This window comes from Acromyrmex echinatior, chromosome 14, assembly GCF_024713525.1.
Source record: "Acromyrmex echinatior isolate Ae372 chromosome 14, ASM2471352v2, whole genome shotgun sequence".
NCBI lineage: Eukaryota > Metazoa > Arthropoda > Insecta > Hymenoptera > Formicidae > Acromyrmex > Acromyrmex echinatior.
In genome coordinates, this window is record NC_141865.1 from 3,102,689 (window position 1) to 3,130,331 (window position 27,643).

Sequence of the window (27,643 nt, forward strand, 5' to 3'; positions counted from 1 at the left end):
ACCGCGTGGAGAGCCTTTGACACCTTGGTTGTCAGCTGAACTTTTAGCGCGACATTACTACCATTGGATTTTAGTCAATCGTAGGAACGTCTTCGAAAAGTGTAACAAGAATATTTCTCCTTATTCCCACCTTTGGCCTTCTTACTGTTAGAGCCTCGCATTTTGTCCCGACCTAAATCTCGTAGATCTCATCGTTCATACAGATCTTTTGCCCTGCTTTTCGAGAACTGTGAGTGAAGTGTCGATTGCGATCTCGTAAGTGTGGATTTTCTTAGTGTAAAATAAAATCTCTTCCACCCCTCCCTCCTCATCGCCCTCTCTCTCTATTCCTTCTCTCTCTCCCTTCCTCCGTTTGTTCTTCCCGTCTTTTTGTTTTCTAAAAAACAAACTGTTTTTTTCTTTTTTTTATTTAGCGCCATCGAAAATCTCGATTGCGCTTAAAATCGAATTTACGAGTTTTTCGCAGGGGAATAAGGAAACTGACATCAGTTTGAATCGTAAGTTTATGACTGCGTTCGCTACGTTCGTTCATATTAAAGAGCGCGGCACTTCTTCACGGTACACGACATACATATACAATTCCATACTAGTGACACCAAATCGCTAAACTTGCATCTCGCTGCCACGATCTTCACCAGAATATTTGATCTGGAACAAAATTCCGCTTTTTCATTCCATATCGCTTTCCACTTTGTGAAGTCATGCGATTACATCTTAATAATTGTTACTAAAGAACGGAATCAGATTTATTATCTTTCTCTTTTTTTTTTATTTTATTAGCTGTAGACATTAATTAGCAGACTTATATTACGAATCACGTTCTGTATAGTTTAAAAAAAGTGTGAAAACACCATGCGATGTCTATATAATTCTCACCGTGTTAGTATTAAATTAACACCAACATAGTATAGATTTAACACCATTGGTTTTAAAGCTACACACCCACGGTGTCCACATAAATTAAATCCAATGATGATGTTGATATAAACACCAGGAGTTTAAATTCACACCGACATTTTTTAGAGTCTAAAGATTAGTATGGATCATTTATACCGCATATCTTTGTTCTATTTAAGTTTATTAGAAATGTAGATTTTATGTTTTCACTTTTTCGAAAGATAAAACCAAATAAATGGAATATCTTTTTATTCTTTGAAGGCGTTAATTTTTTAAATATTTCCATAAATTTTTTTATTGCGATAAAGTGCTTTACGATGCACTTAATAAGGAAATACTTTAATTCGTGACATACAACTCGTCTCAATAATGGAAGAAATGCATATAAAATTTCGTTGAATGGAAACAGATTCCTTATTGTTTCTAAGAGACCAAAAATAACAGTTATTTTAAAAATTTCAAGTAAAAAAATCGAAAAGAATATTTATTTAAAATAAGATATTTATTTAAAAACAAATAAGGAGAAGTACACTGGCAAGTTGATATTTATTTATAAGGAAGACAATCATCATTATACTTTAAAGAAATTGCTCAAAAAATGTAATTTTTATAAGATATCAATTTTTATGTATTCTGGTTACGAATAACTATTATTGGCGATAGAAATTGTTTTCGATTATGAATAACTATTACAGATGATAGAAATTGTTTTTGATTGTGTTATCGATGTCGGAAATTATTTTTGGTTATAAATACCATTATGGATGATAAAAATTATTTTTAGTACAGAATAACTATTATTGATAACCAGAATATTATATTAGTTACGCGAATAACTAGACATTTATTTTGATTATGCATTATTCAATTGCGTTTCTCATTTTTCAATATCTTTTTGTATATTTCGATAATTTGGTAAGTTTTTCTGGAGAACAAATGAGAAATACAGAAAAACATACAAAAAATTTAAACATATTAAAACATAATATTTTTTATTCTTTTTTTTTATAAAGAATGATATTTTTTTATCTTTTATTAATTAATTTTGCATTCGTACACTGAAGAAAAAGTAATGTTGTATCAACAGCATTATTTTAATTGAAAATGATTTTGTTAATTCACACACACACACACACACACACACACACACACACACACACCAAAATAAATACTTATGCTCTTGTTTTAATAAAATTTTATTTGTTTTATTATTACTGTTAAATTAACAAGATTATTTTCATTTCAATTTAAATGATGTTATCAAAGCAGCAGTATGATTGTAAACAATTTTATTTCTAATTCTATTAAAATAATGCCGAGTGAATTTTACATGACATACATGTCGCTTACAATCATAATTAATGTAGAATACGGCCTTTGCAGTTGCTATTATTAACTTAGAAGAGTTGCAATATAATTACTGTTATTTCCTGTTATTTTCGAGGCTGAACAAATCGAATTAACAACTGAAACTGATACCGTGTCCGTTACAATAGCGGCTGTGCCGAATGGAATCGCGTTTCCTGTCATTTTCCTCATATTGTCGATACCGTGAATTTATGTGAAAGCATTCTCATTGTGATGTATACGCTTACATTATGTGAGCAACGAGCCGAAGAAAGCTTTCACAAGCAACGAGTTGCAATATAGATTAACGCTTTACAACGAACAAGATCGATCGTCCAAAACTCGGCATTGCGGCGAAAAACATATAATCCATGCCTCGCCTCGCAATTGTTATCTTGCCAGTGAATTTCTCCGTCTTACGTATTCAAGTCAGAGAATAGAAACTGTTTTGAAGTATACGCGACAACGTGCAATGGGATCATTTTCCTTCTGTCGTAAAGCGTAATATTTTACTTTGCTCGAGAACTTTCTCGGCGATTACCTTCGACCATACGGCCAAAATAACGTCTAGGACTAGCCGGTTAATTAGAACGCAAATTCAAATTAAGGGATATAATTAGGAATAATACGCTTCGTTGCCGCACGCGAGATCCAAGTATTTTCGAATGTTACACGCGATGTTACACGCAAGTATAGAGGGAAAAGTATCGATCGCTTCGAATGACCTCAATTTTCAAACTTACCGCGCCAGAAAGCTCTTTCTTTAGGCTACATAAAGAATTTCTGATACTGTATCAGTGCACAATCTTAATCATCAAAAGAGTACGACGCAAAAGCATTAGCGCAAGAAATTACATTATCCGACAAAATTTTTTTTTACACTTTCCTTCGGTGATCACGACCAATATTTTTTAATACCTAAATTCAAGATCGCTGAATCCAAATTCGTCAGCGAAAGATACCCATCATATCAGGTTTTTTAGATAAATCGAATAATATGAACCAAAAATAATATGAACCGAATAAAATAAAAATTAAAAATTAAATATTAATTATAAAATATTTTAATGTATATATATATTTATATATTTATATATTTATATATTTATATATTTATGTGAATAGTATATATTTATATACATAAGTATATAAATAAGTGTATATATAAATATAAAGTATGGTGTTGTATGTGTATTATAAGGAATATAAATATATAAAATTATTTATTATAATTATATAATTATAACTAATAAATATTATAATATAATTAATAAATACTATAAATAATAACTAATACTGAATTTGAACTCAAAATTTTTATATTCAAAATGACGGATCCAATATGACGGATCGAATGTTACTTTTCGTATTTTGTCCTTTATAGTGATTCGCCATTTTGAATATCGAAATTTCGAGTTCAAATTCAGTATCAGCGAAAACTCTAGGAACGTTTTCATACAAATTTATTTATTTTCTTGTTTCAATCTGCCAATTTAAATCCGCTATTTTACATTTTAGAAAACGTTCATACTTTGATGAAAAAATTGTGTAGTAAAAAATGAAAATTCCTTTTAAAGGTGAAGATTAGCTCTTTGTGGCGTTAATTGAAAAATAAAATTTCGTTTGACTAAAAAATGGTAAATATGGCAAAAAATACTGTTTCTGACCTATATTATCTAATTTATTTCAAAAACCTGACGTGATGGGTATTTTTGGTGGATTTGTATTCAGCGACCTCTAAGAAATACTGGCTCTGCTTGCCGCACATTTTCTTGTTGGATTGTGTTATCAAAGTTGCGTAAGCACAAGCAAAATCGCTGAAAAGAAAATGTAACATTGTGTAATATTGTGACAAATAGCAGGAATAAAATTGTCATAACAATTGGCTAGCAATTTTAATTGTTACACTCTCAAAAATACGGGATTTGATACTACACATGGATGTTAAATCTAATTCTCACTACGTTAGCGTTGATAAACCAATAGATTTAATAAATTTTAAATCATGATGTTAAATCCATACTATATTGTTTATCTTAATTGATACGGTAACAATTATATAAACATCGCATAATGTAAATTAAATTTATATCCATATTTTTTTTTTTAATGGAGATGATTATTTTCTTATATAAGACATACTTTTTTATTCGGAAATATGCGATATATAAATTGTTATAAAGACTTATTTTATAATATGTACATTTTATCATTTGACATTTTGAATTTAATCGTGAAGAACTTCTTTCGAGCTAAATTAAAACATCTGTTATGCCTGACATGCAGGTAACTTGCGCAGTAACACGCGAAACCCTTATAAATACAAAGATTATTTTCATGAATGCAATCACGAACTACACGCAGAAGTTGCTGGCGACTATAAGTCGAATTTTCCGGAAACACCTCGACGAGAAATAGTGTGGAAATGTGAGTGTGAGATATGGATTCAAGTGGTTAGAAGCCATTTTACCGAGGCTGATTACACAGTACAGAGAATTGCAAATTAAATCCGAGAATCTGCGTGATTTAACACATCCTTCCTACTACCAAGTATCATCTAAATGCATGAGTCTGTTAATTGCCTCGGCGTGATAGTTATCTGCAGGAAAGTCATTATCGGCGTGAAGTCGCGACGAAATTTTCGATGATTAGCAGTAATATTCCGCAGCAAGCATAATTATCTGAATACATAATTAGAAAATTTTTGTTAAAACACATTTCATGTGTCAAACAGTCCTTTTAAATTTTTGTATTAATTTAATATAAGATAAATATTTTAATAATAGTACGTTAAGAAATAACATTATGTAAAATTAACACAAAAAATATAATACTTTGATACAATTTTTACACGAATCGACACAAATTGTGAAAACACATTTCTTCAGTAAAATTAACATTTATAATATATTAAGTTAACACGTATATTCATTTTTTACTTATTTATCTTAGAATTTTCGTTTTAAAACTACATTTACTTATTATGTACTTATAAATTGTACACGCAAAAAAAGGACTTCGTAATATTAACTAAATATTAGTTGCTGGTTCAAACTTTGCTGTTATTGCTAAAAGTTGGCTATTGAAGCTAAAATACATGCTGCCGACGTCCAACTTTATCAGTTAAAATTAAAAGCGTACTTAATGAGTAGCTAAGTAAATGTATAGCAGCTATTTCTCATAAGCTATCCAAGGCGTTTGGATTCTCACCTGGGATGTTATATCATCTTTGTTGTTTACCGAATGTTAAATAAAGCTGACATGACACTCAAAAAGTGGGAATCCAAACGCAACCTTAGTCGCATAATCAAGCATTCCATTCGCAATTGTTTCTGGAATGCTGTCGGTTGTTTGCACTATCTACGCATAATATCATTTTGACAACATAATTGATTTGTTTTCTGTTTCTACATTAGACTGCACTAGAACTCTCTTTCTCGCTTTCGACAAATATCAAACATATATCTATTTCACTTTAAGTTCCAAAAGTGTACACTAGTTCAGTCATAGAAAACAGACCTTGTGTGGCATGCTCATTGCATCTAGTGCAGTCTATTTCCGATTTCAATTTATTTTCTAATACGATTAATACGATTAATTGTAATATAACATGTATCCATAAAACATGAAATAAATTTTTGATATAGACTCAGTTAACCAAAGTTACATGTAATATACCTATTAATTGTAATTTCGTATTACAATTAATAGATACGTTATGTAACTTTGGTTAACTGAGTCTGTATCAAAAATTTATTTCATGTATTTTTTAATATAAACTAATAACATATATAACAACCGGCAGCGTCTCAGAAACAATTGTGAATGAAATGTTCGATTACGCGGCTAAAATAGTGAGGAATAGCTGCCATTTACTTAGCTACTCATCTTAGTTAACATTGATATTTATCGCGCACTTTCTACAGCGCTAATTCCCAAAGCTATTAAATTTGTTATTAGATTAACTACTCATGTTAAGTACGCTTTTAATTTTAATTAATAAAGTTGGACGTCGGCAGCAAATGTATTTTATCTTCAATAGCCAAATTGTAGCAATAACAATAAAATTTGATCCAGTAACTGATATTTAGCTATTATTAATGTAAGTCCTTTTTTGTGTGTATGTCTCATATTTTTATTACATAAGATAAATTGATAATTGTTTTGTTATAACTTTTTTATTTTTTATCCAGATCTGATACATGTTTGATTTAACGAGACGAAAGAAATGAATGGAGATTGGATTACATTTTTTTTATTTTTTATTTTAAAAATAACTTATTTGTGGGGCCAAAACATTTTCGTGTGTGTGTGTGTGTGTGTGTGTGTGTGTGTGTGTGTGTGTGTGTGTGTGTGTGTGTGTGTACACAATATATAAGAAATGTTACAATAAACTATAAAAAATAACATTCATTTTATCTTATTAAGAAAAATTGTTCAGACAAAAGTTATAAGATTCAAAAAGGTGTATTTACTGATCTTATCAGTTTGATCTTGGATAGTATCGCCAAGATCAGATCAAGGTCATATCGATTTTTTAAAATAGAACCCTACTTTTGATTCTAGAATCTAATAATAGCTGGTGTCGAGAGCTTTCCGAAATGCTATAAGAAAATATTTTTTTATTAAGTAGTTTGTGAGTTATGATGCTCGAAAATTACCGTCGTTAACATTACTCAAGGTGTCCAACCGACGGCTAAAACCTTTTCAGTGTTGTTCAGGATCATGTCCTGGATATCATTTGTCAAGATTAAAGCCATTGGAGGTAGTATCTTTTATTTTCATTTTTATGTAAAAATTAATTTTTAATGCAAAAATAAAAATAAAATGAATAATCTCCGATGACCTTGCTCTAATGATTAGATTCTGGAAAGTAAGGTGTTCCATTTTAAAAAATCGAATAACCTGCCCTTGGCGATGTTATCCAAAGTCAAACTGATAAAATCAGTAAATAGATCTTTTTGAATCCTATAACTTTCATCTGAACATTTTTTCTCAATAATGCCGTGTTTCCGAGATAAAAATTTGTAATACTTTATTTTGAATACTCGGTATACGTAAATTTTAAACTTTCAATATTATAGAGAAAAGGAATGATTAAAATTAAATTAGCATTTAATTGAAAATAATCTTGTTAATTTATAGTATTAATTATGCAATAGTATTAAATATGCCATCATTCTCTTATTAAAAAAAAAATGTTATTTACTTTATTAATACTATTATTGAATGAATAAGACTTTTAAATAGATTGTTGTTGGCAAATGTTATTAATACAACATCTTTTCCGTGTATCAATATATTTTTAAACGTAGTAGCTAATATAAAAGTGCTCCTGTACCAAATTTGATAGCTGGAATGATTAAAATCACTTAGCAACGAAGCATATATAATGTCAGCTAAGATTCTTAATCTTGTTGCAAATATTTATTATTGATTTCTGTTGCAAAAAGAAATTAGCTTAATATTTAGTTAAATATTATTTTACTCTGGCAGTGAATATTTTCGCTACAACACCTAAATTTTAGCAGATAATAAATTAAGCTTTGGCAGCACAATTAGCTGTCCTTGTTGTAACATTTTAACTACCATAGCTATATTTTAGCTACGTTGATTAATGTTTTTTCTGCATGTGTTATTTTAACACTAAGAAAATGACATTATATTAATAACATTCTGATACATTAAAAATTTAACACAAAAATTTTAACAAAGATCGATTTTAACACAAGTACACAATGCTTTTTACTGTACACAAGGTGCGAGAATTTAACTATAATGTATGATTGTATTCGAAAGTACTCTTATCGAAAAGTACTCTTCGTGATATACCTTGATCTACTTACAAGAAAACGACAGCTATAAGTGATCGATTATACCGCACCTCAGGCACATAGAAACGTATATCTGCTCTCTGAATTCCACGAGTTCCGCATTTCCATTGTATTCAAAATCGGATTAAAGTGAATAAACCAAAAGATAATTGGTATTACGGATTACTGCAAAACTAACGTGTAGAAATTATGTAGCTTATACAGCTCATGGATATACGTTTATTTGTTTCTATTCGGCTTTCCGTTTTAGATAAATATGAGCAAGAATAAATTATCAAAGCATAGCGAAAATCATTTTTAACACGTTGAATGAAACATACCAATCGACAAGTATTTTGCGTGAAATAAAACTTATTCACCTCTTTCCAAAGTTAAAAAAAGTTTAATTGAATATTCTATTCGATCGATTAGTCTGATATCGACTCCACAAAAAATTCTACTGCATCATAAAATTTGTCGACTATATTATTTATAACCTTTGTGAAAAATACTTCGGAGTATTAATATTTTTATATTGTCTGTGGCACTATGGTTTTTTTCCATCGATATAAATTCATCGCCGTAAAAAGAATGTTTTTTCTCGCTACGGAGATTAATGTCCGCTGCGAGTACCTATGCCAGCTCGATTACACTCCGGGGAATAAAACGCAACTAATTGAATGCGGTCGTGTAGGGAAATTCTGCATTGTGCTCCGCATAATTACGTAATTCAGGAGTATCTACAAAACAGAGTTTCCAATTATTTCGAATCGTTGTATTATCCTTACTTGCGAGTGAACTGCTATTGTTCGAGTGCTACTTTCATAAGTCATAAAGTATGTCGTTAAAATTCACGAACGCAATCACTAAGCGACGAATAGGTAGCTTATAAAGAGATTCTAAAGTGAAGACTGATGAGATTACTTGTTTTACCGATTCAATAGGACTCACACACATGATTTAGGTGTCATTGACACATTACGTTATTATACATACTATTATTATAAATCATTATTGCACGCATATATACAAATTTTCTAAGGCATTAATCTTTCATATTTGCTATCTAAGTCTCACGCAGGGAAAAGATTAGCCAATGCAGCTAAAACATAGCCGTGGCAGTTAAATGTGTCCTTATAATAGAGACAGCTAATGTCGTTGCTGCTAAAACTCAATTTGTTAACTACTTAAATTTAAGTGCTACAGCGAAAAATACTGCTAGCAGGACTAGGCAGGGCACATTTCAAATACTTGTATTTGAAATACAGTATTTGAAATACAAATCGTAAAGAACGAGATGTAATGAGATGTAACTGTCGTAATCGTAACGTAGGATAAGGCAAAAAAGAACGTAGATGTCGCAGTCGTGACTAGTCGGGAAAATGCCAGACATAAAAATTAAATTCTAATTTTTTTCCTATTTTTTTCTATTTCAATTACAACTAATAAGTACATTTTAACTTTCTTCCAATCAGTCGTTGTCGAATGCCTAATTTCTGCATCTCTGGACTGATCGTCGATAATTTAATTCATAAGATATCTCTTAGATATTTCATGGAAAAAATAAAATATCTGGGGAATATCATGAATAAAATTATAGATAATTTATAGAAGTAAAGAAATTGGACATAACTTCTCTCAAACCGTCCGAGAACAGAGCAATAATTCGAAACAAATTAGCTTTATATTTTCTGTCATTTAAAAATAATATAAATTTTGAATGCAATTATTGTTTGTCTTACAATAACTGATTTTGTGCAACGCTCGTGCCTATTTTATAATTAAAAAATCTAGTTGTATTAAAAAGTATTTTGTGTTTTAAATTAAAAAATTCAAAATATTTTGTATTAAAAAAAAGTATTTTGTATTTCAAAATCGAAAGATTGAAAGTATTTTGTATTTTGTAATTCAAATATTAAGATTGCTAATATTTTGTATTTTGTATTTCAAATACTTTGATGAAGTATTTTTTCCAGCCCTGGCTGTTAAAATAAAATGATGTTTAGCTAAATATATTAAGCTAATTCCTTTTAACAATAGAAACTAATAATATTTACAGTAAGATTAAGTCTTAATTTCTAAATCTTAGCTGTATATCACTATTAGTGGCTAAATGATTTTAGCCACTTCAGCCATCAAATTTGATACATGAATACGTTTTATATTAGCTACTGCGTTTAAAAATCTATTGATACACGGAAAAAAATGTTGTACTAACAGCATTTGCTAACAGCAATTTAATCGAATTTGGTAACAGTATTATTGAAACAAATAACTTTTTGAACAAAAATATTGCATGATGGCATATTTGTTTCATTAATACTGTAAATTAACAAGATTATTTTCAATTAGATGCTATCGGTTAAACTTGTTAATTTAACATTATTTTTCTTAAATAAGAATGTTATTGAATCGTACATGAGAAAATATAACTAATAGAAAATAGGGCTCATAACGGTCGAACCTGGATCTTTGCTTAAATAATTTGATGTGAATTTACATACTTCATATGTAATTCAAATTGGGCGCCAAAACGATTTTTTATTCAACATTAGTGTCCATTTACACCGATTCTCAGATAATTCTCACTTGTGACGTCATAATACAGTTGAATGCGCGTTCTTTTTGCATTCTGATAAGTGAGATTGAACTGAGTTTTTGCTTATAATATGCAAGATCGAGACCGTGTGCTTTAGCGAGTCTCTAAACTTACTTTAAAAATGAAGTTATAAACCTGTATTGTCATGTGATAATTTTTTGATAATGATAACCAAAATAAGGAAATAATAGTTGCTTTCCACATACAAAACTGAGTCCGAAGAGCTGAGTATTTCATATTCAGATAATGACGTCATCGTTCAGTATGTAAAAGGAACGCGCTGAAATGAGAAATTCTCACTAACCTCAAATTAGGTTGAACTGATTTTGAATTAAAGGCGCTAAGATGACTATTTTAATTGTTGTTACAAAGGTAAATTAATTGTTTATTACTTAAATATATATTAAATACGAAGCGAACACTTACCTATACATTCATATGCTATTAGATTTTAAAAGCTGATTCGGACTCGGATTCGAGTCTAATTCAGACTAATTCAGATTCGAATGAATCCAATTTGTTTTCTTCTTCTGAATCGTCATCCAAAATGTTTCGATTCACCTAACCTTCCCAGGAGGAAATTATACTGAATAACTACTTTTATGGATACTGTGGAAGAATACGATGATAAAAAATTTAAAGAGCACTTTCGATTAAAACATTTTACTGTTGACCTAATATAATATAATAATTCATTGATAAATAGAAAATTTAATTGCAATATTTAATTTCTATACATTTTAGATATAATTGAAATTGAACGTGTTTTACCTCAACGTAACTTTGGAAGAGAGAAAATATGTGCACGAAAAGCATTTTTAATGACTTTATGGTATCTTAGCAATATAGAGACATTAAACAATGCTCCGACAGATTTAACGTAATTTAACTAAAAGTTCTTGTTATCGTATTATCAAGAAAATAATAGAATATCTGGTAAAAAAAATGGACAGTATATTGCATGGCCCACTGATGAACGATTACACAAAGTAAAATCTGAATTTTGTAAAATGCATGGGATTGATGGGATAATTGGAGCTATAGATGGGAGCCACATAAAAATTAGGAAAGGCCAATTTCCAAACATCATTATGTATATTATAATAGAAAAAGAGATTATAGTCTTCTTATACAAGGAGTATGAGATCATCAGAAAAAATTTATTAATTTTTTTTTGTGGTGAACCAGGATCCATTCATGATAGTTGTCTTTTAAAAAAATCGTCTTTATACAGAAAGGGTATACATGGATTTTTCGATAAGAATTTCTTATTAAGAGATTCAGCTTATCCTTGTTTGGACTGGTTGATTTGTCCATTTAAAGACAATGGCAATTTAACTCAAAATAAAAAAATATTTAATTATCGTCATTCTGCAACTAGAACTGTAATTGAAAACGCTTTTGAATTATTAAAAGGAAGATTCTGAAGGTTAATATTTTTTGACAATAATGATTTAATATTTGTAGTAAAATGTATTGTAGCTGCAGCTGTGAAACATAATATCTGTATAGACAATCAAGAATTTGATATCGTTGAAAATGAAGATAATGACAATGTGATAGATACAGCAGAAGTTAGTGATACAGATGAAAATTATTCCAGAAGAGACGAAATTTTTGCGAAAATGTTTATTTAAATATGTATGCTCAATAAAAATGAATTGCAAATGAAACAATTTATTTTAAAATAAAATTAGTTTATTAATGAACAAAGAACAAAGAATAATTTTCTTTAATCTATTTTTTAGACATTTTATTTAAAGCAAAATAAAAATAAATAAGCAAAACAAATAACATTCAAAATATTTATTTTTTTGTGTACTATATAGTTTCAGTTTATAGTTTATATTATTGATATTGGCAAAATTTCCACAACTTAAATGCATTTTACAAATGTTAAATCAATATTTTCAAAATATAACCTTTTAATAATTTTTTGTATCTTACTATTTTATTTACTTAAAATAATTTTTTAAATGTTAATAATACTGAGTATTTTATTATTGAATATATTATATATTGAAAATATTTTTGTAATCACACACTACCTCTTACATAAAAATAAAAATTTGTGTGAAAACTTAATCAAGGATCAACCTTCAATTGCACTTTTATAATATTAACTTTTATAGTACTGTTTTAAATAATTATAATAGTGACCAGTAAAATTTTATGTATTTTTTTCTTTTAATATGTTTTCTAATTCTTGTAATATGGCTACTTTTTTCTCTTCTGTTTCCACTTTTTTTTTATATATAGATCTAATTTTTGTTTTTTGTACTTCAAATTTTCATCAATATATTGTCTTCTGGCTTTTTGTTCTATCATATTCTTAATTTTATTTTCAAATAATTTCTGTTTTACTTTTACTAGTTCCCATTGATGGATTTTTTTTTTTCACAAGATGAAATAGAAAAGAAAATGTATCTAAACTGCTGTCAGAATTCGGTGTTGATGCTCCACATTCGACTTCAGTACTTTGTGATTGCAATTCGTCAATATCTAATGAATGTGGACTTGCATTCGATGGTAAATTACCCTATAACTCATCCAATCTGTCGTAAAAAGTAAATTTTACAAGACCTCTTTTCGTTCTAGATTTTATCTTTCATATTTTTATACGTATGCACTAAATTAAGCCATTTTTTTGCATGCAAATTCGGAGAATTAAAAATTAAAGAAAATATTTTTACTATTATGTTTAAAATAATATGAATATATTAAACGCTCATTAATTGTTTGAAAGCACAAGAACAATTAAAGAAAGTAATTTTTTAATTATTGTAAATTATTTTATTTTGCTATCATTTTAATTACATTTTTAATAATTATTAAGTGTATAATATAGTTTCACTTACTTTAATATTTTGACTTCCAAGGTCTTCGTTAATAATTGATTAAAAACTTTTTCTTTTTTATACATGATGCATATCATTATAACTTCTATAGTTCTATAACTTCTATAGCTCTTATCAAGGCACGAGTTTCATTTACAGACCACATGTTTTTTTCTTTTGCCTTTGAGCAGTGTAAATTTTTAATGACGATTATACTATTTCCTTCCAACTGGATTGAATTTTCGTTGTTTACAAGTGAGCTTACATTACTTGTTCCTTGGACTGATTCTTCATTAAAATTTTCAACTATGTTTACATTGTTTTTTGTATTCATGGCTTATATCAATTTTTAGGTTGTATCATGTCATTATTTTCTTGATTTTTAAAATACGGTTCATTGTTTTGGATAAATCCTATTAAATTATTTGGAACCCATACTCTGCAGTTTTGCTCTGAAATCTATTAACAATATGAGAATATTTTACATCATTTATTCTACAAATATACACTTACTGGTGTCTTCCACATAAAAATCACCATTCTTATTGGTAATCTATCCATTTGTTATTAGCAGTAAGAGAGAGACATAACTAATACAATTATTTACAAGATTATTTAATAATTATTTAGAATACAGGCCTCACTTAAGATGAAATTAGGCTCATTTGACGCATTCTTTTTGCATGAAACGAAAGAATCTGGAAAAAAAACATTTTGGGTCGATCGTTACGCGTCGAATGATTTCATCGAAGATTAGGCTCATATTCTAAATAATTCAATTATTACTACCATAAATTCTTTTATCGTTTTATTCTTGCTTTTTATCGTTTTATACTTGCTTTTTTCGATGAAAAGGTTATCGAATATACGTAGGTTCATAATCTCATTATTCATGTGAGTCTACAAAACTCAGTAAAGTAGACGGTTTCAAGCGTATAGATTCTAGGGGAAAACTCAGTTGAATCTCATTTCTCAGGTATAAAAGGAACGTGCACTCAACTGAGTTATGACGTCACAAGTGAGAATTATCTGAGAATCGCCGCAAATGGAAAGCAATTAACATCATTAATCTGAATGTGAAATACTCAGCTCACTTCAGACTCAGTTTCACTTGTGTGTAAATGGAAAGCAATTATTATAAGATGCTTATGAACATCGAATTATTAACCCTCAACTGCTCGTTTTAGAATCTTAATTTATTATGTCTGAATCCAAGTCATCCATGGCGTTTTTTATTAACTCTATAATTATCACAAATCTCATTGGAAAATTTTTTTTTTAATGAAATGCCAGAATGTATAGAATCAAGATATCAAAATAAAAATATTTTTATAATAATTGAAAAAGTTGTGCCAAAAAATATTAAAGAATAATTTGCGAAAAGTATCAGTTTTTTTCTCAAAAAATCATCTTTATGATAAAAAAAGATACAAATAAAAATAAATAGTGTTTTGAAAAGAAGAAAATATGAACTTTAAGAAAAAAAAAATACGTTATACTGATTTATTCCAAAAAATATAATGATTTGCACGATTGAAGTAGAGGCATTTTTATACATGCTCAAAAAAATGACAATATTTTATATTAAATACACAATACATTACACAAAAAAATTAAAGGATCACCTTAAAAATAAATATTCAAAAGAGTGTAACTTCATCAAAAGTTATCATAACGAGATTTATAAAAAAACATTTTAAAGCTTAAAATATCTACTTTTAAGATCGGTAATTGATATTTCGATTATATTGATTTTTTACAGAGCTATACGAACAGAAATGTGTATCCGTCAAATCTGAAAATTTTGTACAAACTTTACAAAAATCTATGGCGTGAAATAAAAATTGTACACAAATATAGTTTGCAGCAGCCGAAAAAGGGAATCTTTACCTCAAATTTACTTTTTTATTGAACATTGTATGATTTTTTTTTGAATGAGTTATTCAACACTGAAAAAGGATTATTTTTGCTTCAATGTTTAATAATTTTATGAAAAAAAATCGTATAACGTTCAATAGAAAAGCAAATTTGAGGTAGATTCCCTCTTTTGGCTGCTGTAAACCGTTTATGTGCGATTTTTATTTCACGCCATAGACCTTTATAAAATTTGTACAAAATTTTCAGATTTGACGGATATCTGTTCGTATAGTTCTGTAAAAAATCAATCTATCGAAATATCAATTACCGATCTTAAAAGTAGATATTTCAAGCTTTAAAATGCTTTTTTACAAATCTCATTATGATCATTTTTGACGAAGTTACACTCTTTTGAATATTTTCCTATTTTTGAGAGTCGATTAGATGATCCTTTAATTTTTTTTACGTAATGTATAATGATTTCGACATTATTTACTACACAATTTTATAACTTCGAGAAAATAGTGCGATCGTTTCACCAAGACATTTCTCTCGCAAAAATGCTTTTTTTTTACACTAAATATATGTTTTAATTATAAGAAGACGATAGATATACAGTACTAATAAACAAATACTTACTAAAAACGAATTTTCACTTTTGGAAAAAATTGTCGAATTTGCAATTGACGGGTCCAAGCCAAACTTTTATTGCGTCAAGACAACGAAATTATTGCATCATGACGATCGACAGAAAGGTTCCAAGTTTTTTACCCCTCACTTCAACTCTGCAATACTAATAGCGTACTAATACCGTACAAAAATAGCGGCAGACTAAAATTTTCACCCAGGTCCAAATGACCCACTCATATAGTTGAGAGTTAAATTACTAGTCAATTTAACTTGCGATATTACTGTGATAGTTCAAAGTGCAGTTTGCGTTTTAAGACCGAAAAATCATTTAATAGGTGATATACTATTTAATAGTTAAGATACTTCATCCATTTTTCTTGAGAAATCGATAAATGGATGGTCTATCGTATTAGAGATAATAAATCGAAATACACGAAATCGGAAATATATTGCGGTAGATGTGTAATAAGCACGCCACACTTTGTCGCCAATAACGATATTACGCGCAGGCAGTCAGCCGATAGTATCTCAGAAACTATTGCGAATGGAATGCTCTCTGTTACAATTTATACTCGTTTCTACCAATGTGAATTAACTTTAATCTCGGTTCAACTTACTCTTCACCTTTTTCTTATTCTTAAAACTAGAAAAAGATGAAGAGTTAGTTGAAACGAAATTAAAGTTAAACTGCATTGATAGAAACGAGCATAGAATAGTGAGAAATAGTTATCATTTATTTAGCTACTTGTGTTAAGCTTTTGATTTTAACTAACAAAGCTGGACGTCGCGGTAATAAATATATTTTGTCTTAAACACACGTATATCTCTGTTCCTTTGCTCCTCTCAAATTCCGCTAACATGTCACGTTAATTAACGCGACGCAAGCAGTCACAGCAAGCACTCACAGCAGGACATCGAGAATGTTATTTCCAAGATAAATCACAAAATAATATTTTGTGTTCAATCGAACATACAAAACATACATCATTATTGCATCAGTAATGTATATTTTGTACGTTTGATTGAATACCTTATGCCAAGAGGTATAAAAAGTTAGGAGTAATAAATAAAAGACTTAGGTATTTTTAAAGAGAGATGTTTGGAAAAAAAATAGGAATTGGAAAAGATGCGTTAGTAAATCTAAGATGTGGAAATATAAAGGAAGCAAATAAGTACTGGCTGAAGGAGGAGCATAGAAGATGTACATTTGTATTAAAATAAAATTTGATTGTGTTAAAATAGATTGCATGGAGTATATAGAGGAGTGTCAGAAGCAAGTAAATAATTCACAGAATTGGACAAAAATAAAAAAACAATAAAGATAGGCTGTGGAATAAAGTATTGGATTGGTCAATTAAAGTGAAGTGATAAAGAAACTGAAAAAGGAGAAAGAAAAGAAAATCAAGAGAAAAGAGGAAAAAAGTTTAGATATTTATATTATAATTTTGTAATAATAAGATAAGTATTGTGTATGTGAATAAGTAAAAATAGATGACTAAGAACCTCTTTCACCAATCTCAGTTAAGCTAACTGACGATTACATGGGGTTTATTCAACGGACTCATGTAACCGTCGATTAGGTTAACCAACGTTAGTGAAAGAAACTTTAAGGTGAGCAAGTATTAACAGGCTAAGAGAACAAACGTTGAGAATTAAAAGATTTAAAAAAAGCAAAACTGTGATATTTAATGTAGTGTAAGAAAGCTAGGAGAGATATTTTATATGGTTCTAGTCTGTCTTATGATAACAGTAGATTTGAGATGCAATAATAATTAGTATAAGTAGCGTATAGATGAAATAAGTTTAGAAGTGTAAATGTAGTTTGGATGTGTATGGATTGTTTATTCTTGTAAATTTAATATTTTTTTAAATTTATTACTTAAATATGCTTATATAAAATTTTTGTTTGCAATTACAATTTTAATTGTACTACATATGGTTAAGAAATGGAAGGAAAATAAAAACAATACTAGCATTTCGCGTTAAAACTTTTACATGACGTACAATTGACTTTATAAATTAAATTATGAAGAACTTCAAGGATTTAAATTCTCGTAAAGTTTGGACATCGCGCTCTTTAGACTTCAGCTACCATTCTATTAATTGTTCTTATGTCATAAATCCATTCCCGCTATTCTGCGAGATTACAATAAGCCCTTAATTAAAAACTACGAAAATGTATGGTAGATTATACATGTTATTACAATAGATTTACAATAGCAAGTGTTACATAGCGCTAATTTTTAATCCTTTTATGTATTATTTAATTTACCTAATATCTACACTTTTTAATTATTTTGCACACTCACACACACAAACAAACAAATGATGATTAAACATTAATAAAAATAATCGAACGATCTGCCAATATCTAAATATATCCATGAGTGTGTTTTTACACACAGTTCGATTCTTAAGGTTTATTAAAACTCGTGATTGATTCATTTACAATGCTAATTAATGTTTACCCGTCCGACTTTATTCGTCTCGATGACATTGGCTTGCCTCATCTTTATTTAGCTCCACCCGTATCCGTACCCGCGAATCACCACGAATAATTGAAATTAATTGCGCTTCATCTCGTCTATTCTTTTATTTGCGAACGTACCGGAGGTAGCCATTGTTCGGCGCGAAAGGGGGTTGATTAATGTTTTCTATTGTTGAAATAATACTCAACAAAAACATAAACGCTCTTTGTCTTCTCCAACATAGATTAAGCCCGTTCTCTCTTTTTTTTTTATTTCGTAAAAGTGCACCCTGCACCTTTGCTTATATCTCGTAATTGCGTAATTTCAATGCTTTGTGTCGCATAAAGTATACATGCGATTGAGAAAGTTAATAATGTTCATCATTTAACCCTCCAATGCACATTGAACTTATATCAGCTTTTTCTCATTTCAATGCGAGACCGAATTCGCATGAGCCATGCAGTAATCCGATTGTTCTTTCAGTAATAAAATAAATATTAATTTATCACGCATTCACATATGATTCTTGCCTAATTATAATTGTATGATTAGTATCAGCCTGTACGAAGTTAGCCTTCCACTTTTTGAATTAATTTATTTTTTAAGAATAGTACTAGGTTTATGCTCAAACATTAAACTCTAATGCAAAATATTAAAAAATGAAAAAAATAATTTTTTAAGTCAGTCCTCTACTTTGCATTTTTTTCCAATCGTGCTGGGTTAGGTTAGGTTGTGCTAACGTGCTAAAGTGAACTTTAAATAATGATAACAACAGAATTATGACAAGAAATAATTTTTGACAATTCTTATAACTGTTATATTAAAAAATTGTCAAAAATTATTTCTTGTAATATAACTTCTGTTGTTATCATTATTTAAAGTTATCACTTTAGCACGATGTTAGCACAACTTAACCTAATCCAGCACAATCTAGCACAACCTAGCACAATTTAAAAAATTGAAAAAAATGCAAAGTGGCGGCTGATCTAAAAAATACTTTTTTCCATCTTTTGTATTTTTCGTAATACAAGTTTAATGTTGGGCACAATGAGGCACAAACCTAGTATAATTTAGCACAGTTTTCGAAATAAGTTAATTAAAAAAGTGAGGGACTAACTTCGTATAGGCTTATCACTATTAATTTTAAACGTAAAATTCTATACATAAAAATTCTATATATATATGAAAAAAATATATATAATGCATTAAATCAAAATAATTTTATTGCAATTTCAATCGGATTAAAATCCATGCTAATCTCCACAAATTTAACAATTTTTTAAGAAAATGATCAAATTAACAACCATATTTTCGCTTTCTAATGCCACATTAGTACTCGCCGTAATTATACGCTCGTTTCTCAGTACTTCCGAATGTCAGTCCAACTACTCGGCCGCAATTTCGTGAAGTAACGAGTAGTCGCATTTCTGCAACGAAATTTAATACGCATCTAGAAATAGTATCGCGTAACGCGATCTTTTATCATTCACCGCACACTCGCATTTGCTGTCGTCGCTGCACCCCAAGTACACGTAATATGTTTCGACTTTCGACTGAATCAATAATGAAATCTTCCAAAGAGATGCGGGAATCGACATCGATGCGACAGCAGTGAACAGGGCAATGCGCTGTTAAGAACGACCGTAAAGCTACGAAAGGTCATCGAGAAAAAGAAAAAGAGAGAGAAATTATGCCGGACAAAAATCTCGTCTGCCGGAATGGACAACGCGAAAACAAAGATTTTCTTGCCGGCGAAATATCATCCATCGGCATGTCATTACGGCCCAGCGGGAGCGCATCCTCCGGTGAGTAACTACTCTACTTACTGAGGACGAATGTTTGATGCGAATCTCGAAAGCCAGCATAAACCATTTGATAGCGTGTTGCATAATTTGCATCGACGTACGTACTATAATAAATACGTCAGATCTGCGCATGTACATAGCGAATTAATGCTCTAATTTTGGAATTAACGTATATTTCAATATATTAGATTAAACATTTTTTTTATTGATTCTTCACCGCGATTAACTAACAATTCTGAAATAATTACAATTTGTGAAAAAGAAGTTTATAAAGAGAATATTTAGTTGGCATTTTTCTTCTTTTTAAAAAATATTTTTGCAGATTAATCATTGAAGGACAAGTTGACAAATAAAACATTTATTTGTTATAAAACAGGATTTATTTATACACGTAGAAAATAAAATATTTAGTATGATAAAAAAATATTCATTTTAATCATAGACATTTTTGTGAAGTTTTATTCTGCAAATACAAATTTTTTCGAGTTATTAAATATGATATTTTTAGATTAAAATTGATGTAGAAAACTGATATTTATTGCGTTATACAATCGATTTCAATTCTTGCAGCTGCCCTAATAGCTTTCTTACGACGTGTCCATTAGTAATGACTTCTCTGCCATGTTTGCGATCCGCAGCGACACATTTTGTTAGTTCGTGTCTCGCATCTATACATTCCTGAGGGATAGACAGGGGAAAAGATTCGGCCGTAGTCAAACCTGTACGAAGTTGATTGAACAGATTCAGGACGACACATTCTTTCATGAAAACTTCAGAATCGGCTGTCTTAACGTCGTCTGAGGCGCAGAGCCACAATATATTATCCAACCAGTTTTCCTCCTCACGTTGATCGCTTTTATAATTTATGCCCAGATCTTGCAGCCACAACGTTAACTGTAATGTGAAATTTAGATTTGAAGCTATTTGATTTGAAATTTAGATTTGAAACTATTTGCAAGATCGCATTCCTTTCATGTTATAGTGAATTTATCATCGATAACGCAAACGCGCGTCAGAACGGAATGCAGCATCCGGTTATAATAAATAAATATTGAGAAAGAGGATGAAACACTAAATTCTCCACGCATTTTGCCAATGTCATGTTACACAGATAGTCTTGATTCTAAATTAAATTATTAATTTTGTAATTTATATGCCCAGATCTCGCAGCCATAACGTCAACTACAATGTGAAAAAATTAGATTTGAAATTATTTGAACTGTTTCATTTAAATTTTAGATTTGAAACTATTTCCGAAATTTCCATTCCTTTCATATCAAGCTTGAAACTTGATCCTTGTCACGGTCGCTTTTTCCGTTATAATACTTATTTATACGACAGTGTTTTCTCAATTAATCAGACGAAATATGAAATGTGCGCTCACCGTGCCACGACACTGGAAAGTGAGGGGATTCCCAGAGAAGCGGAATTGCTCGAGGCTGGCCATTGGCACAAGCTGTGTCGGTTTCAGACACGTTAAACGGTTCTGCTTGACGTCGAGCCATTTGAGACCTCGCAATTTCTCGAAGACTGTAGGCTCGATCAATGTAATAAGATTGTACGATAGGTCTAATCGTTGTAGAGATGTCAGATCGACGAACCACTGATCTTTTATCGATGTGATGTAATTGTACGGCAAGCTAAGCTTTTTCAGTTTCTTCAGGCCGTCGAATGCGTAATCGGAAATTTCTCTAATGCCACAGTCGTGCATATTCAAAGAAAGTAGGTTCTTACTGTATTTTAAGAACGACCGATCGGGAATACTTTCTATCCGCGATTGGAAAATCATGATGTCGTCCACAATCGACCCGCCAAAAAGTAGAGCAGTGCTTAACGTCACGTTGGAGCATTTTAGACGCTCGCCAAATCCTAAGCATAATTAATTATTCATTACTCACATGAGATGTATTAAATATGCACGATTGCTATTTATACAAACATTAATATATTTAGCTCAAATTGTTTCACAATTAAAAAATTGTGTAAATTCCATTTATCTTTATTTAAAAAATATATAAAATATTATCAGTTTTTATTTAATTTTAAATTTAAAGAGAAATAAAAAAAATTAAAATATGTTAGAGTATCAGAAACACTCTACATGTGTTATTATATTTAAAAAACTACGCGAATAATGTAGAGTTAAATAAAACACTGACAATATTTATGAAAAATTTGCGGCTGTAGCGACACAAAGATGATGAGATCGGATAACCGATGACAATTATTAAATATTTTTTATCTTGCATCTGAAGACACGGTAGTGTCTCGGCTTTATTTTATTTATTTTTTTTTTACACTGTACTGCTGTTTGTGCAGTTCACAATTTATCTAAGAATAAAACTATCTTTCACTGTAGGTAACTGAAGCACGCGCGAATAGCTAAACTAAACAATAAGAAAAAGAGATTCTTTGAAGAATGGGTGAGGGAAAATATTATAGAATGCTTTACCATCCTCGTATCTACTGGTGATGCACGCCGTGATTGCGGCATCTATGAAGACAAAAACGCAGACAAGTATGAGAAGCAAGACGCGGCACATCTTGAAACGTATTTTGCCCATAAACGATTGCACGACTGACTGTTCATTGAGAACAGATACAGAATAAGTGAGCAATTCCTCTATGACTAAATTATCACAGCCGAACTATCGCGCTTCCGTCCTCTATAAGTGATACCACGCTATCGGTGAAACAATTATTACGCTAATACTTTGGATGCAGTTCATGTGTTCCGCTGATTGTAAAAATATATCATTAATTGACAATGGTTGTTGTCTACGTTTCAGTCGGGCAACATAAAAAAATGAGTCTTATTTCAGAAAACGTAATCATAATTTACGCATTACATCCTACTTGTTTATATTCCATAATGCTGAAAAATGATGATAAAAACACATGTTTAGTACTTAGTTTCTTGTTATTGTCATGTTTATTTGATCTTTCGTCTGAGGTTAATCAATCCGTTTATTGTGCATTGCTAAACATACATTATTTTCCTTTTGTGATAGGCATCTCGACTCTCGCGAGCTGCGGCGAGGTGGATGCGCTGCCCGAGCTACCGGCCCAAGATGAGGAACGTTTGCAGCGCGCTGCGCGTTTGCTGCAGCAGAGATTGGTGCTACGTCAATGGCTGATGGACCACGGCCTACATAATTATTATCAAAAGTAAAAAAAAGAATAGACATAAATATGAAGAGTCCAATAATCGAATGCTACTCTTTGCATACTTTATTGCATTATATCATTACAATTACGTAGGTGATTCAAATATAAACGAGATTTTTTGTGTGAATACAAATCAATGTTGATAGACATATTTACATTGAATGAGGTGGGATTGCTGCTCATGCCTTACATAGGCAGCGTTCTGACCTACACAACACAGGGGGGGGCGGAGGGGGAGGAGGACTTTCAGAGAGTGGGACGTCCGAGTTATATCCTCAAATGTCCCATTGTCCTCATATTTCGGATGTCCTCGGAATTTCCAAAAGTTTAGACGTTATATAATGGGACGTCCAGAACATGACCTTCGGACATCCCGAGGATGAAATACAGGGACATAAATAGGACATTCGACTTTCATGTGCTGCATAGGGATGTACACAGTCCAATAATATATTAGGTCAAAAAAGGAGGTCGTACGAAAAAAATCCTCATTTAGCTAAATTTTTGCACACACTTTTATTTAGAATTATTTAGGATTATAAATAATGTGCAAAAAGTCCTCATCGACATCGTGTTCAAAAGTTATTCAAGATCAAAGGTTACGAAAATCAGTTTTTCGCGAATATCTCGTTTTCTATTGGTCGGATGTCAATTATGGTTACTATGAAAATTATAGATTGAACAATTTTCTATAAAAAAGTCCTATACATTTTTCATATACAAACAACTGTTTTGTTGTAACGTATACAGTATTGGCAGTGAATATCAGAACGTAATCTCTGTGGTCGTTGCGATGTCCGAACAAACAGTACCGACAATGGCTGTGTTCCAAAATTTACTGAAAATCTATAATTTATGTCACTATAGATTTTCAGTACTGGCAGTAATATTTGACAGTAATATACGGGCAGTAAATTTTGGAACACACTCAATGAGTGCCGTTGCGCATTTACACTTTCGATAGCATCTCTTCTCTGAACTATGCACGCAGTTTATGCAAAATTTCGATGACTAACATTTTCATTCACAAGAGACTTTTATGCCTATTTCCACCAAAGACAAACTTTAATTTCGGTTCAATTTACTCTTCGTTTTTTTCTAGTTTTAAAGATTAGATTCTAAAGAGTAAGTTGAACTGAGATTAAAGTTAATCTACATTGGCGGAAATGGGCATTAGTCAACTAATACATTAACTTGAAGAATGTTATACAACGACACTCGGTACTGTTTGTTCGGACATTTACAGAAATAACTATTGTAAGACTATAACTATTTAGGGCGTGAAAAAACGCCCCCACCTATCACTCGATGTAATAAACATCTACTAATATTGATTTGTATTTACACAAAAAAGTCTTTATATTTAAACCACCTTCGTACATAATTAGAAATAATTAAATCAATCGATTCCTGTTATCGCATTTAGGGAGATCTGTTAGTAGATAATTATCTTTTCTTTTCCACTTAATCTCTTTCTTCGAAAAAATCGTTTATGAACACTTACTATTCACAATATTGTTCAAAATAAAAAAATGTTAAAAAGAAGATATGCTTTGCCAGGTTGATGCAAATGGAAGTTATGTCCCTGGAGGATGTATATTGGGTAGAGGACACTGCAGTACGAACAGCTCTTGGCAAGGATTTACCACGGTGGACTCAAGCTAGGCAGACATTACCTACTTCAAAGGAAGATTTGGAAACTCTCAAAGCGGATCTCTGGAGTGCTGTTGTAAAGAATAGCCAACATCAGGATGCTTGGACATGGGGTACGAATCCTTTCACATTCTCCTTACTTCTGTGAAATAAAATTTTTTTCTCCGGAATTAGAATTTATTTTCAGCGAAAATTGAATAATTATTTATGATTAAAATAGCACACGCAAGATAACATCATTAAAAATCGATTCTCTATATTTACACAATTTTTCATACATTTATTAAATGTTCTCTCTTAGTGATTATCAAAAGACTATTAATTTTATGTATAGAACTAACAAATAACTGTCTATTTATCAGGCGGTATGCTGATAGTTTCCGTATCGGTGGCAGGGCTGGTTACTCTGGCTGCTATGACGCAGCCCGCTTTGGCACCTGAAGCAAAACACTCTCTTTTGCAATATGTCACAGGGAAATATTTATTGCCGAGTAACTGCCGCGTTCATTTCGAGTGGGAAGAACCTCAATTAGTCGGCGAAACGATGACTTTTACGGTCAAAGTGAGTAAAGCAATTGTGCCATCAGAACCATCAGAATCTTCTCTCGCGAATTTATTAAGATGTATCTTATGAGGTTTGTTTTCTATTCCTGCACGAAGATTGCAGAACTGAATTAAACTAGTGTAATTCAGAACTGACAGCATGGAGAATAGAAAACGTGCAAAATAAAAATGCATCTTATATTATTTACATGGAAGTATTAGATTCGTGTGATGAAGATGAAAGTATTAATACAACTTCATCATTAAGAATATTCTTAATTAAAGATAATGATGGTACAAAATGTTTTTGTATGTAGGCTATATATATTTTTATTGTTTTGTTACTCGTCTTGCACTATTTGTACAAGGTCTGTTTTCTGTTAGTTAACTAGTGTACACTAGTATTTGCATTGATTGCACTGGCTTCAGACCTAATGTAGCCAGTTCACTGAACTCGTTCTGTTGTACTGGAATAAAAAAATAGCATCACTGACGCCATTTTGGGAACAGAAAATACTTTAATATACTTTTTGAGCAATCAGTGCAGGAACAGAAAACAAACCTATGATGTGCAGCACTCCAGTATAGTGCAGCGCTTACACGCAACTGGTGCGATGTAAGACTGTAAATCTGTTTTTTTTATCTAAAGTTCTTGCACGATTTATCTTTCTTTCTTCTTTCCACATTGAAAAAGAAAAGAGAAAAGATGAACCGTGCAGAAAGTTTAGCTAAAAAGAATAAGCCTTATGCTGGGCTGTGCATCCAAAGGAAAAACGCTATAGGTTGCCTTCTTCAAAAATTGATAGCGTACTTTGCTCTAAATCTGAATCCGCAAAACTTTACTATTTATATGATATTTATATATATGTATAATATAATATGTTTCTATTTGAAAGATTTCATTATCAATAAAGCTAAACATATGTATTTATTGTCTCTGAAACATCGAAGAGAAATGACTCTATTTTCACTCTCATCGTATTGTCTATGAATAGACGACTTTTAATATATTTTATATTGTGATACACATTTATAAGAAACAATAATTATGTGTCTATACTTTATATACCAGAAGAATACATTGTTATCGCTACCAACATTTTAATTACAATATTTATTACATACTGAACGAAATTGTTGACAACGTTTATTACTGCGATTGAGAGCGAAGTATAATTTTTATATATTTTCTTTTTATAATAATTTAATCATTTTTGTTAACATTGATAATGATCCAATAAGGATCGAAACATTTATTTTTGATTTATTTGTTTATTGCCGGCAAATTAAAGTTTTATATTTTAACTAAATGACATGTTTATTTATTAACGTTTTCAATTTTTAATTTATAACGATTAACTTCGTAGCCCTTTTCTTTTTCGTTTTTTAATTTTATTGAGCCTTATTACTATTATAATCTAAACATATGTGATAAAAGTAATAATTCATTTTTAGCTCATCAGTTAGATATAAGAATATTTGTTTGTAGTTTTATCAGCGCAATGGTCAGCCGTACCCAATATGTGACAAGGATAATTTAATTGTGGAGGTAACAGAGGATACACGCAGAGTAGCTACATTAATAGAACTGGGAGGCACCGACCCCTTAGCTGCAAATACTGCAGTAGTAAAGTTTACTGTCCGCCATGCGGGACAATATCGAATAGCTGTACTTATCGGATCGTGTCATGTTCATGGCAGTCCGTTTCTTAAGAATTTTCTTCCTGGTACGTATATTCGATACTGATGTGTCGTAAAGTAATATTCAAAATGCAATAAGAATATTATATGAATCACCTGTCCCTAATGATAAAGATATGTACTGTTAAACTTTAAAGTTAAACTTTAAAAATGCAAACAATAGTAAAATTTTTCAAGTAACCTTTTCACTGATTTATAATTTATTTGAATGACTGATATTATACAAGGTGATACATACAGGGTGTTTACATATCTCTACGGGACTTTTTTTCTTATTGTTATCGATCCCTCACGCTTCCGAAGTTTTGACATTTAAATTCCAAAC

The 27,643-nt window shown here is 30.5% G+C and overlaps 2 protein-coding genes across 7 annotated transcripts in view; one reads left to right on the top strand and one right to left on the bottom strand.

Annotated features, from left to right (window-relative positions):
* LOC105146715 (apoptosis-resistant E3 ubiquitin protein ligase 1) overlaps nucleotides 1–27,643 on the top strand; it is a 47,105-nt gene that overhangs the window by 15,234 nt on the left and 4,228 nt on the right. Inside the window, exons 1-7 of one of the 6 annotated variants that reach the window (XM_087413118.1) lie at nucleotides 71–255; nucleotides 414–497; nucleotides 20,029–20,253; nucleotides 23,265–23,421; nucleotides 24,982–25,187; nucleotides 25,437–25,636; nucleotides 27,107–27,344. In XM_087413118.1, coding sequence (XP_087269244.1) covers nucleotides 20,139–20,253; nucleotides 23,265–23,421; nucleotides 24,982–25,187; nucleotides 25,437–25,636; nucleotides 27,107–27,344 — 916 coding nt within the window. In that variant the 5' untranslated portion in view covers nucleotides 71–255; nucleotides 414–497; nucleotides 20,029–20,138. Of the gene's footprint in view, nucleotides 1–70; nucleotides 498–20,028; nucleotides 20,254–23,264; nucleotides 23,422–24,981; nucleotides 25,188–25,436; nucleotides 25,637–27,106; nucleotides 27,345–27,643 lie in introns of those variants that run through there. The other 5 variants (XM_011057157.2, XM_011057156.2, XM_087413119.1 and 2 more) reach the window with 5 other exon arrangements.
* On the bottom strand, nucleotides 20,611–23,250 carry LOC105146714 (uncharacterized). Its single transcript, XM_011057153.2, has 3 exons — nucleotides 22,706–23,250; nucleotides 21,638–22,122; nucleotides 20,611–21,147 (listed from the first exon to the last, which is right to left on the bottom strand). The coding sequence occupies exons 1-3, from the start codon at nucleotides 22,815–22,817 to the stop codon at nucleotides 20,797–20,799; spliced, it is 948 nt and encodes a 315-aa protein (XP_011055455.1). The 5' UTR covers nucleotides 22,818–23,250; the 3' UTR covers nucleotides 20,611–20,796.

Bases quoted from the DNA above. Each gene is read 5' to 3' on its own strand.
- LOC105146714 (XM_011057153.2), bottom strand. From the start codon at position 22,817: ATGGGCAAAATACGTTTCAAGATGTGCCGCGTCTTGCTTCTCATACTT. The intron at 22,123-22,705 runs GTAAAGCATTCT...AATTATGCTTAG, and splicing joins CACCAGTAGATACGAGGATG to GATTTGGCGAGCGTCTAAAA. The intron at 21,148-21,637 runs GTGAGCGCACAT...TTCACATTACAG, and splicing joins CTTTCCAGTGTCGTGGCACG to TTAACGTTGTGGCTGCAAGA.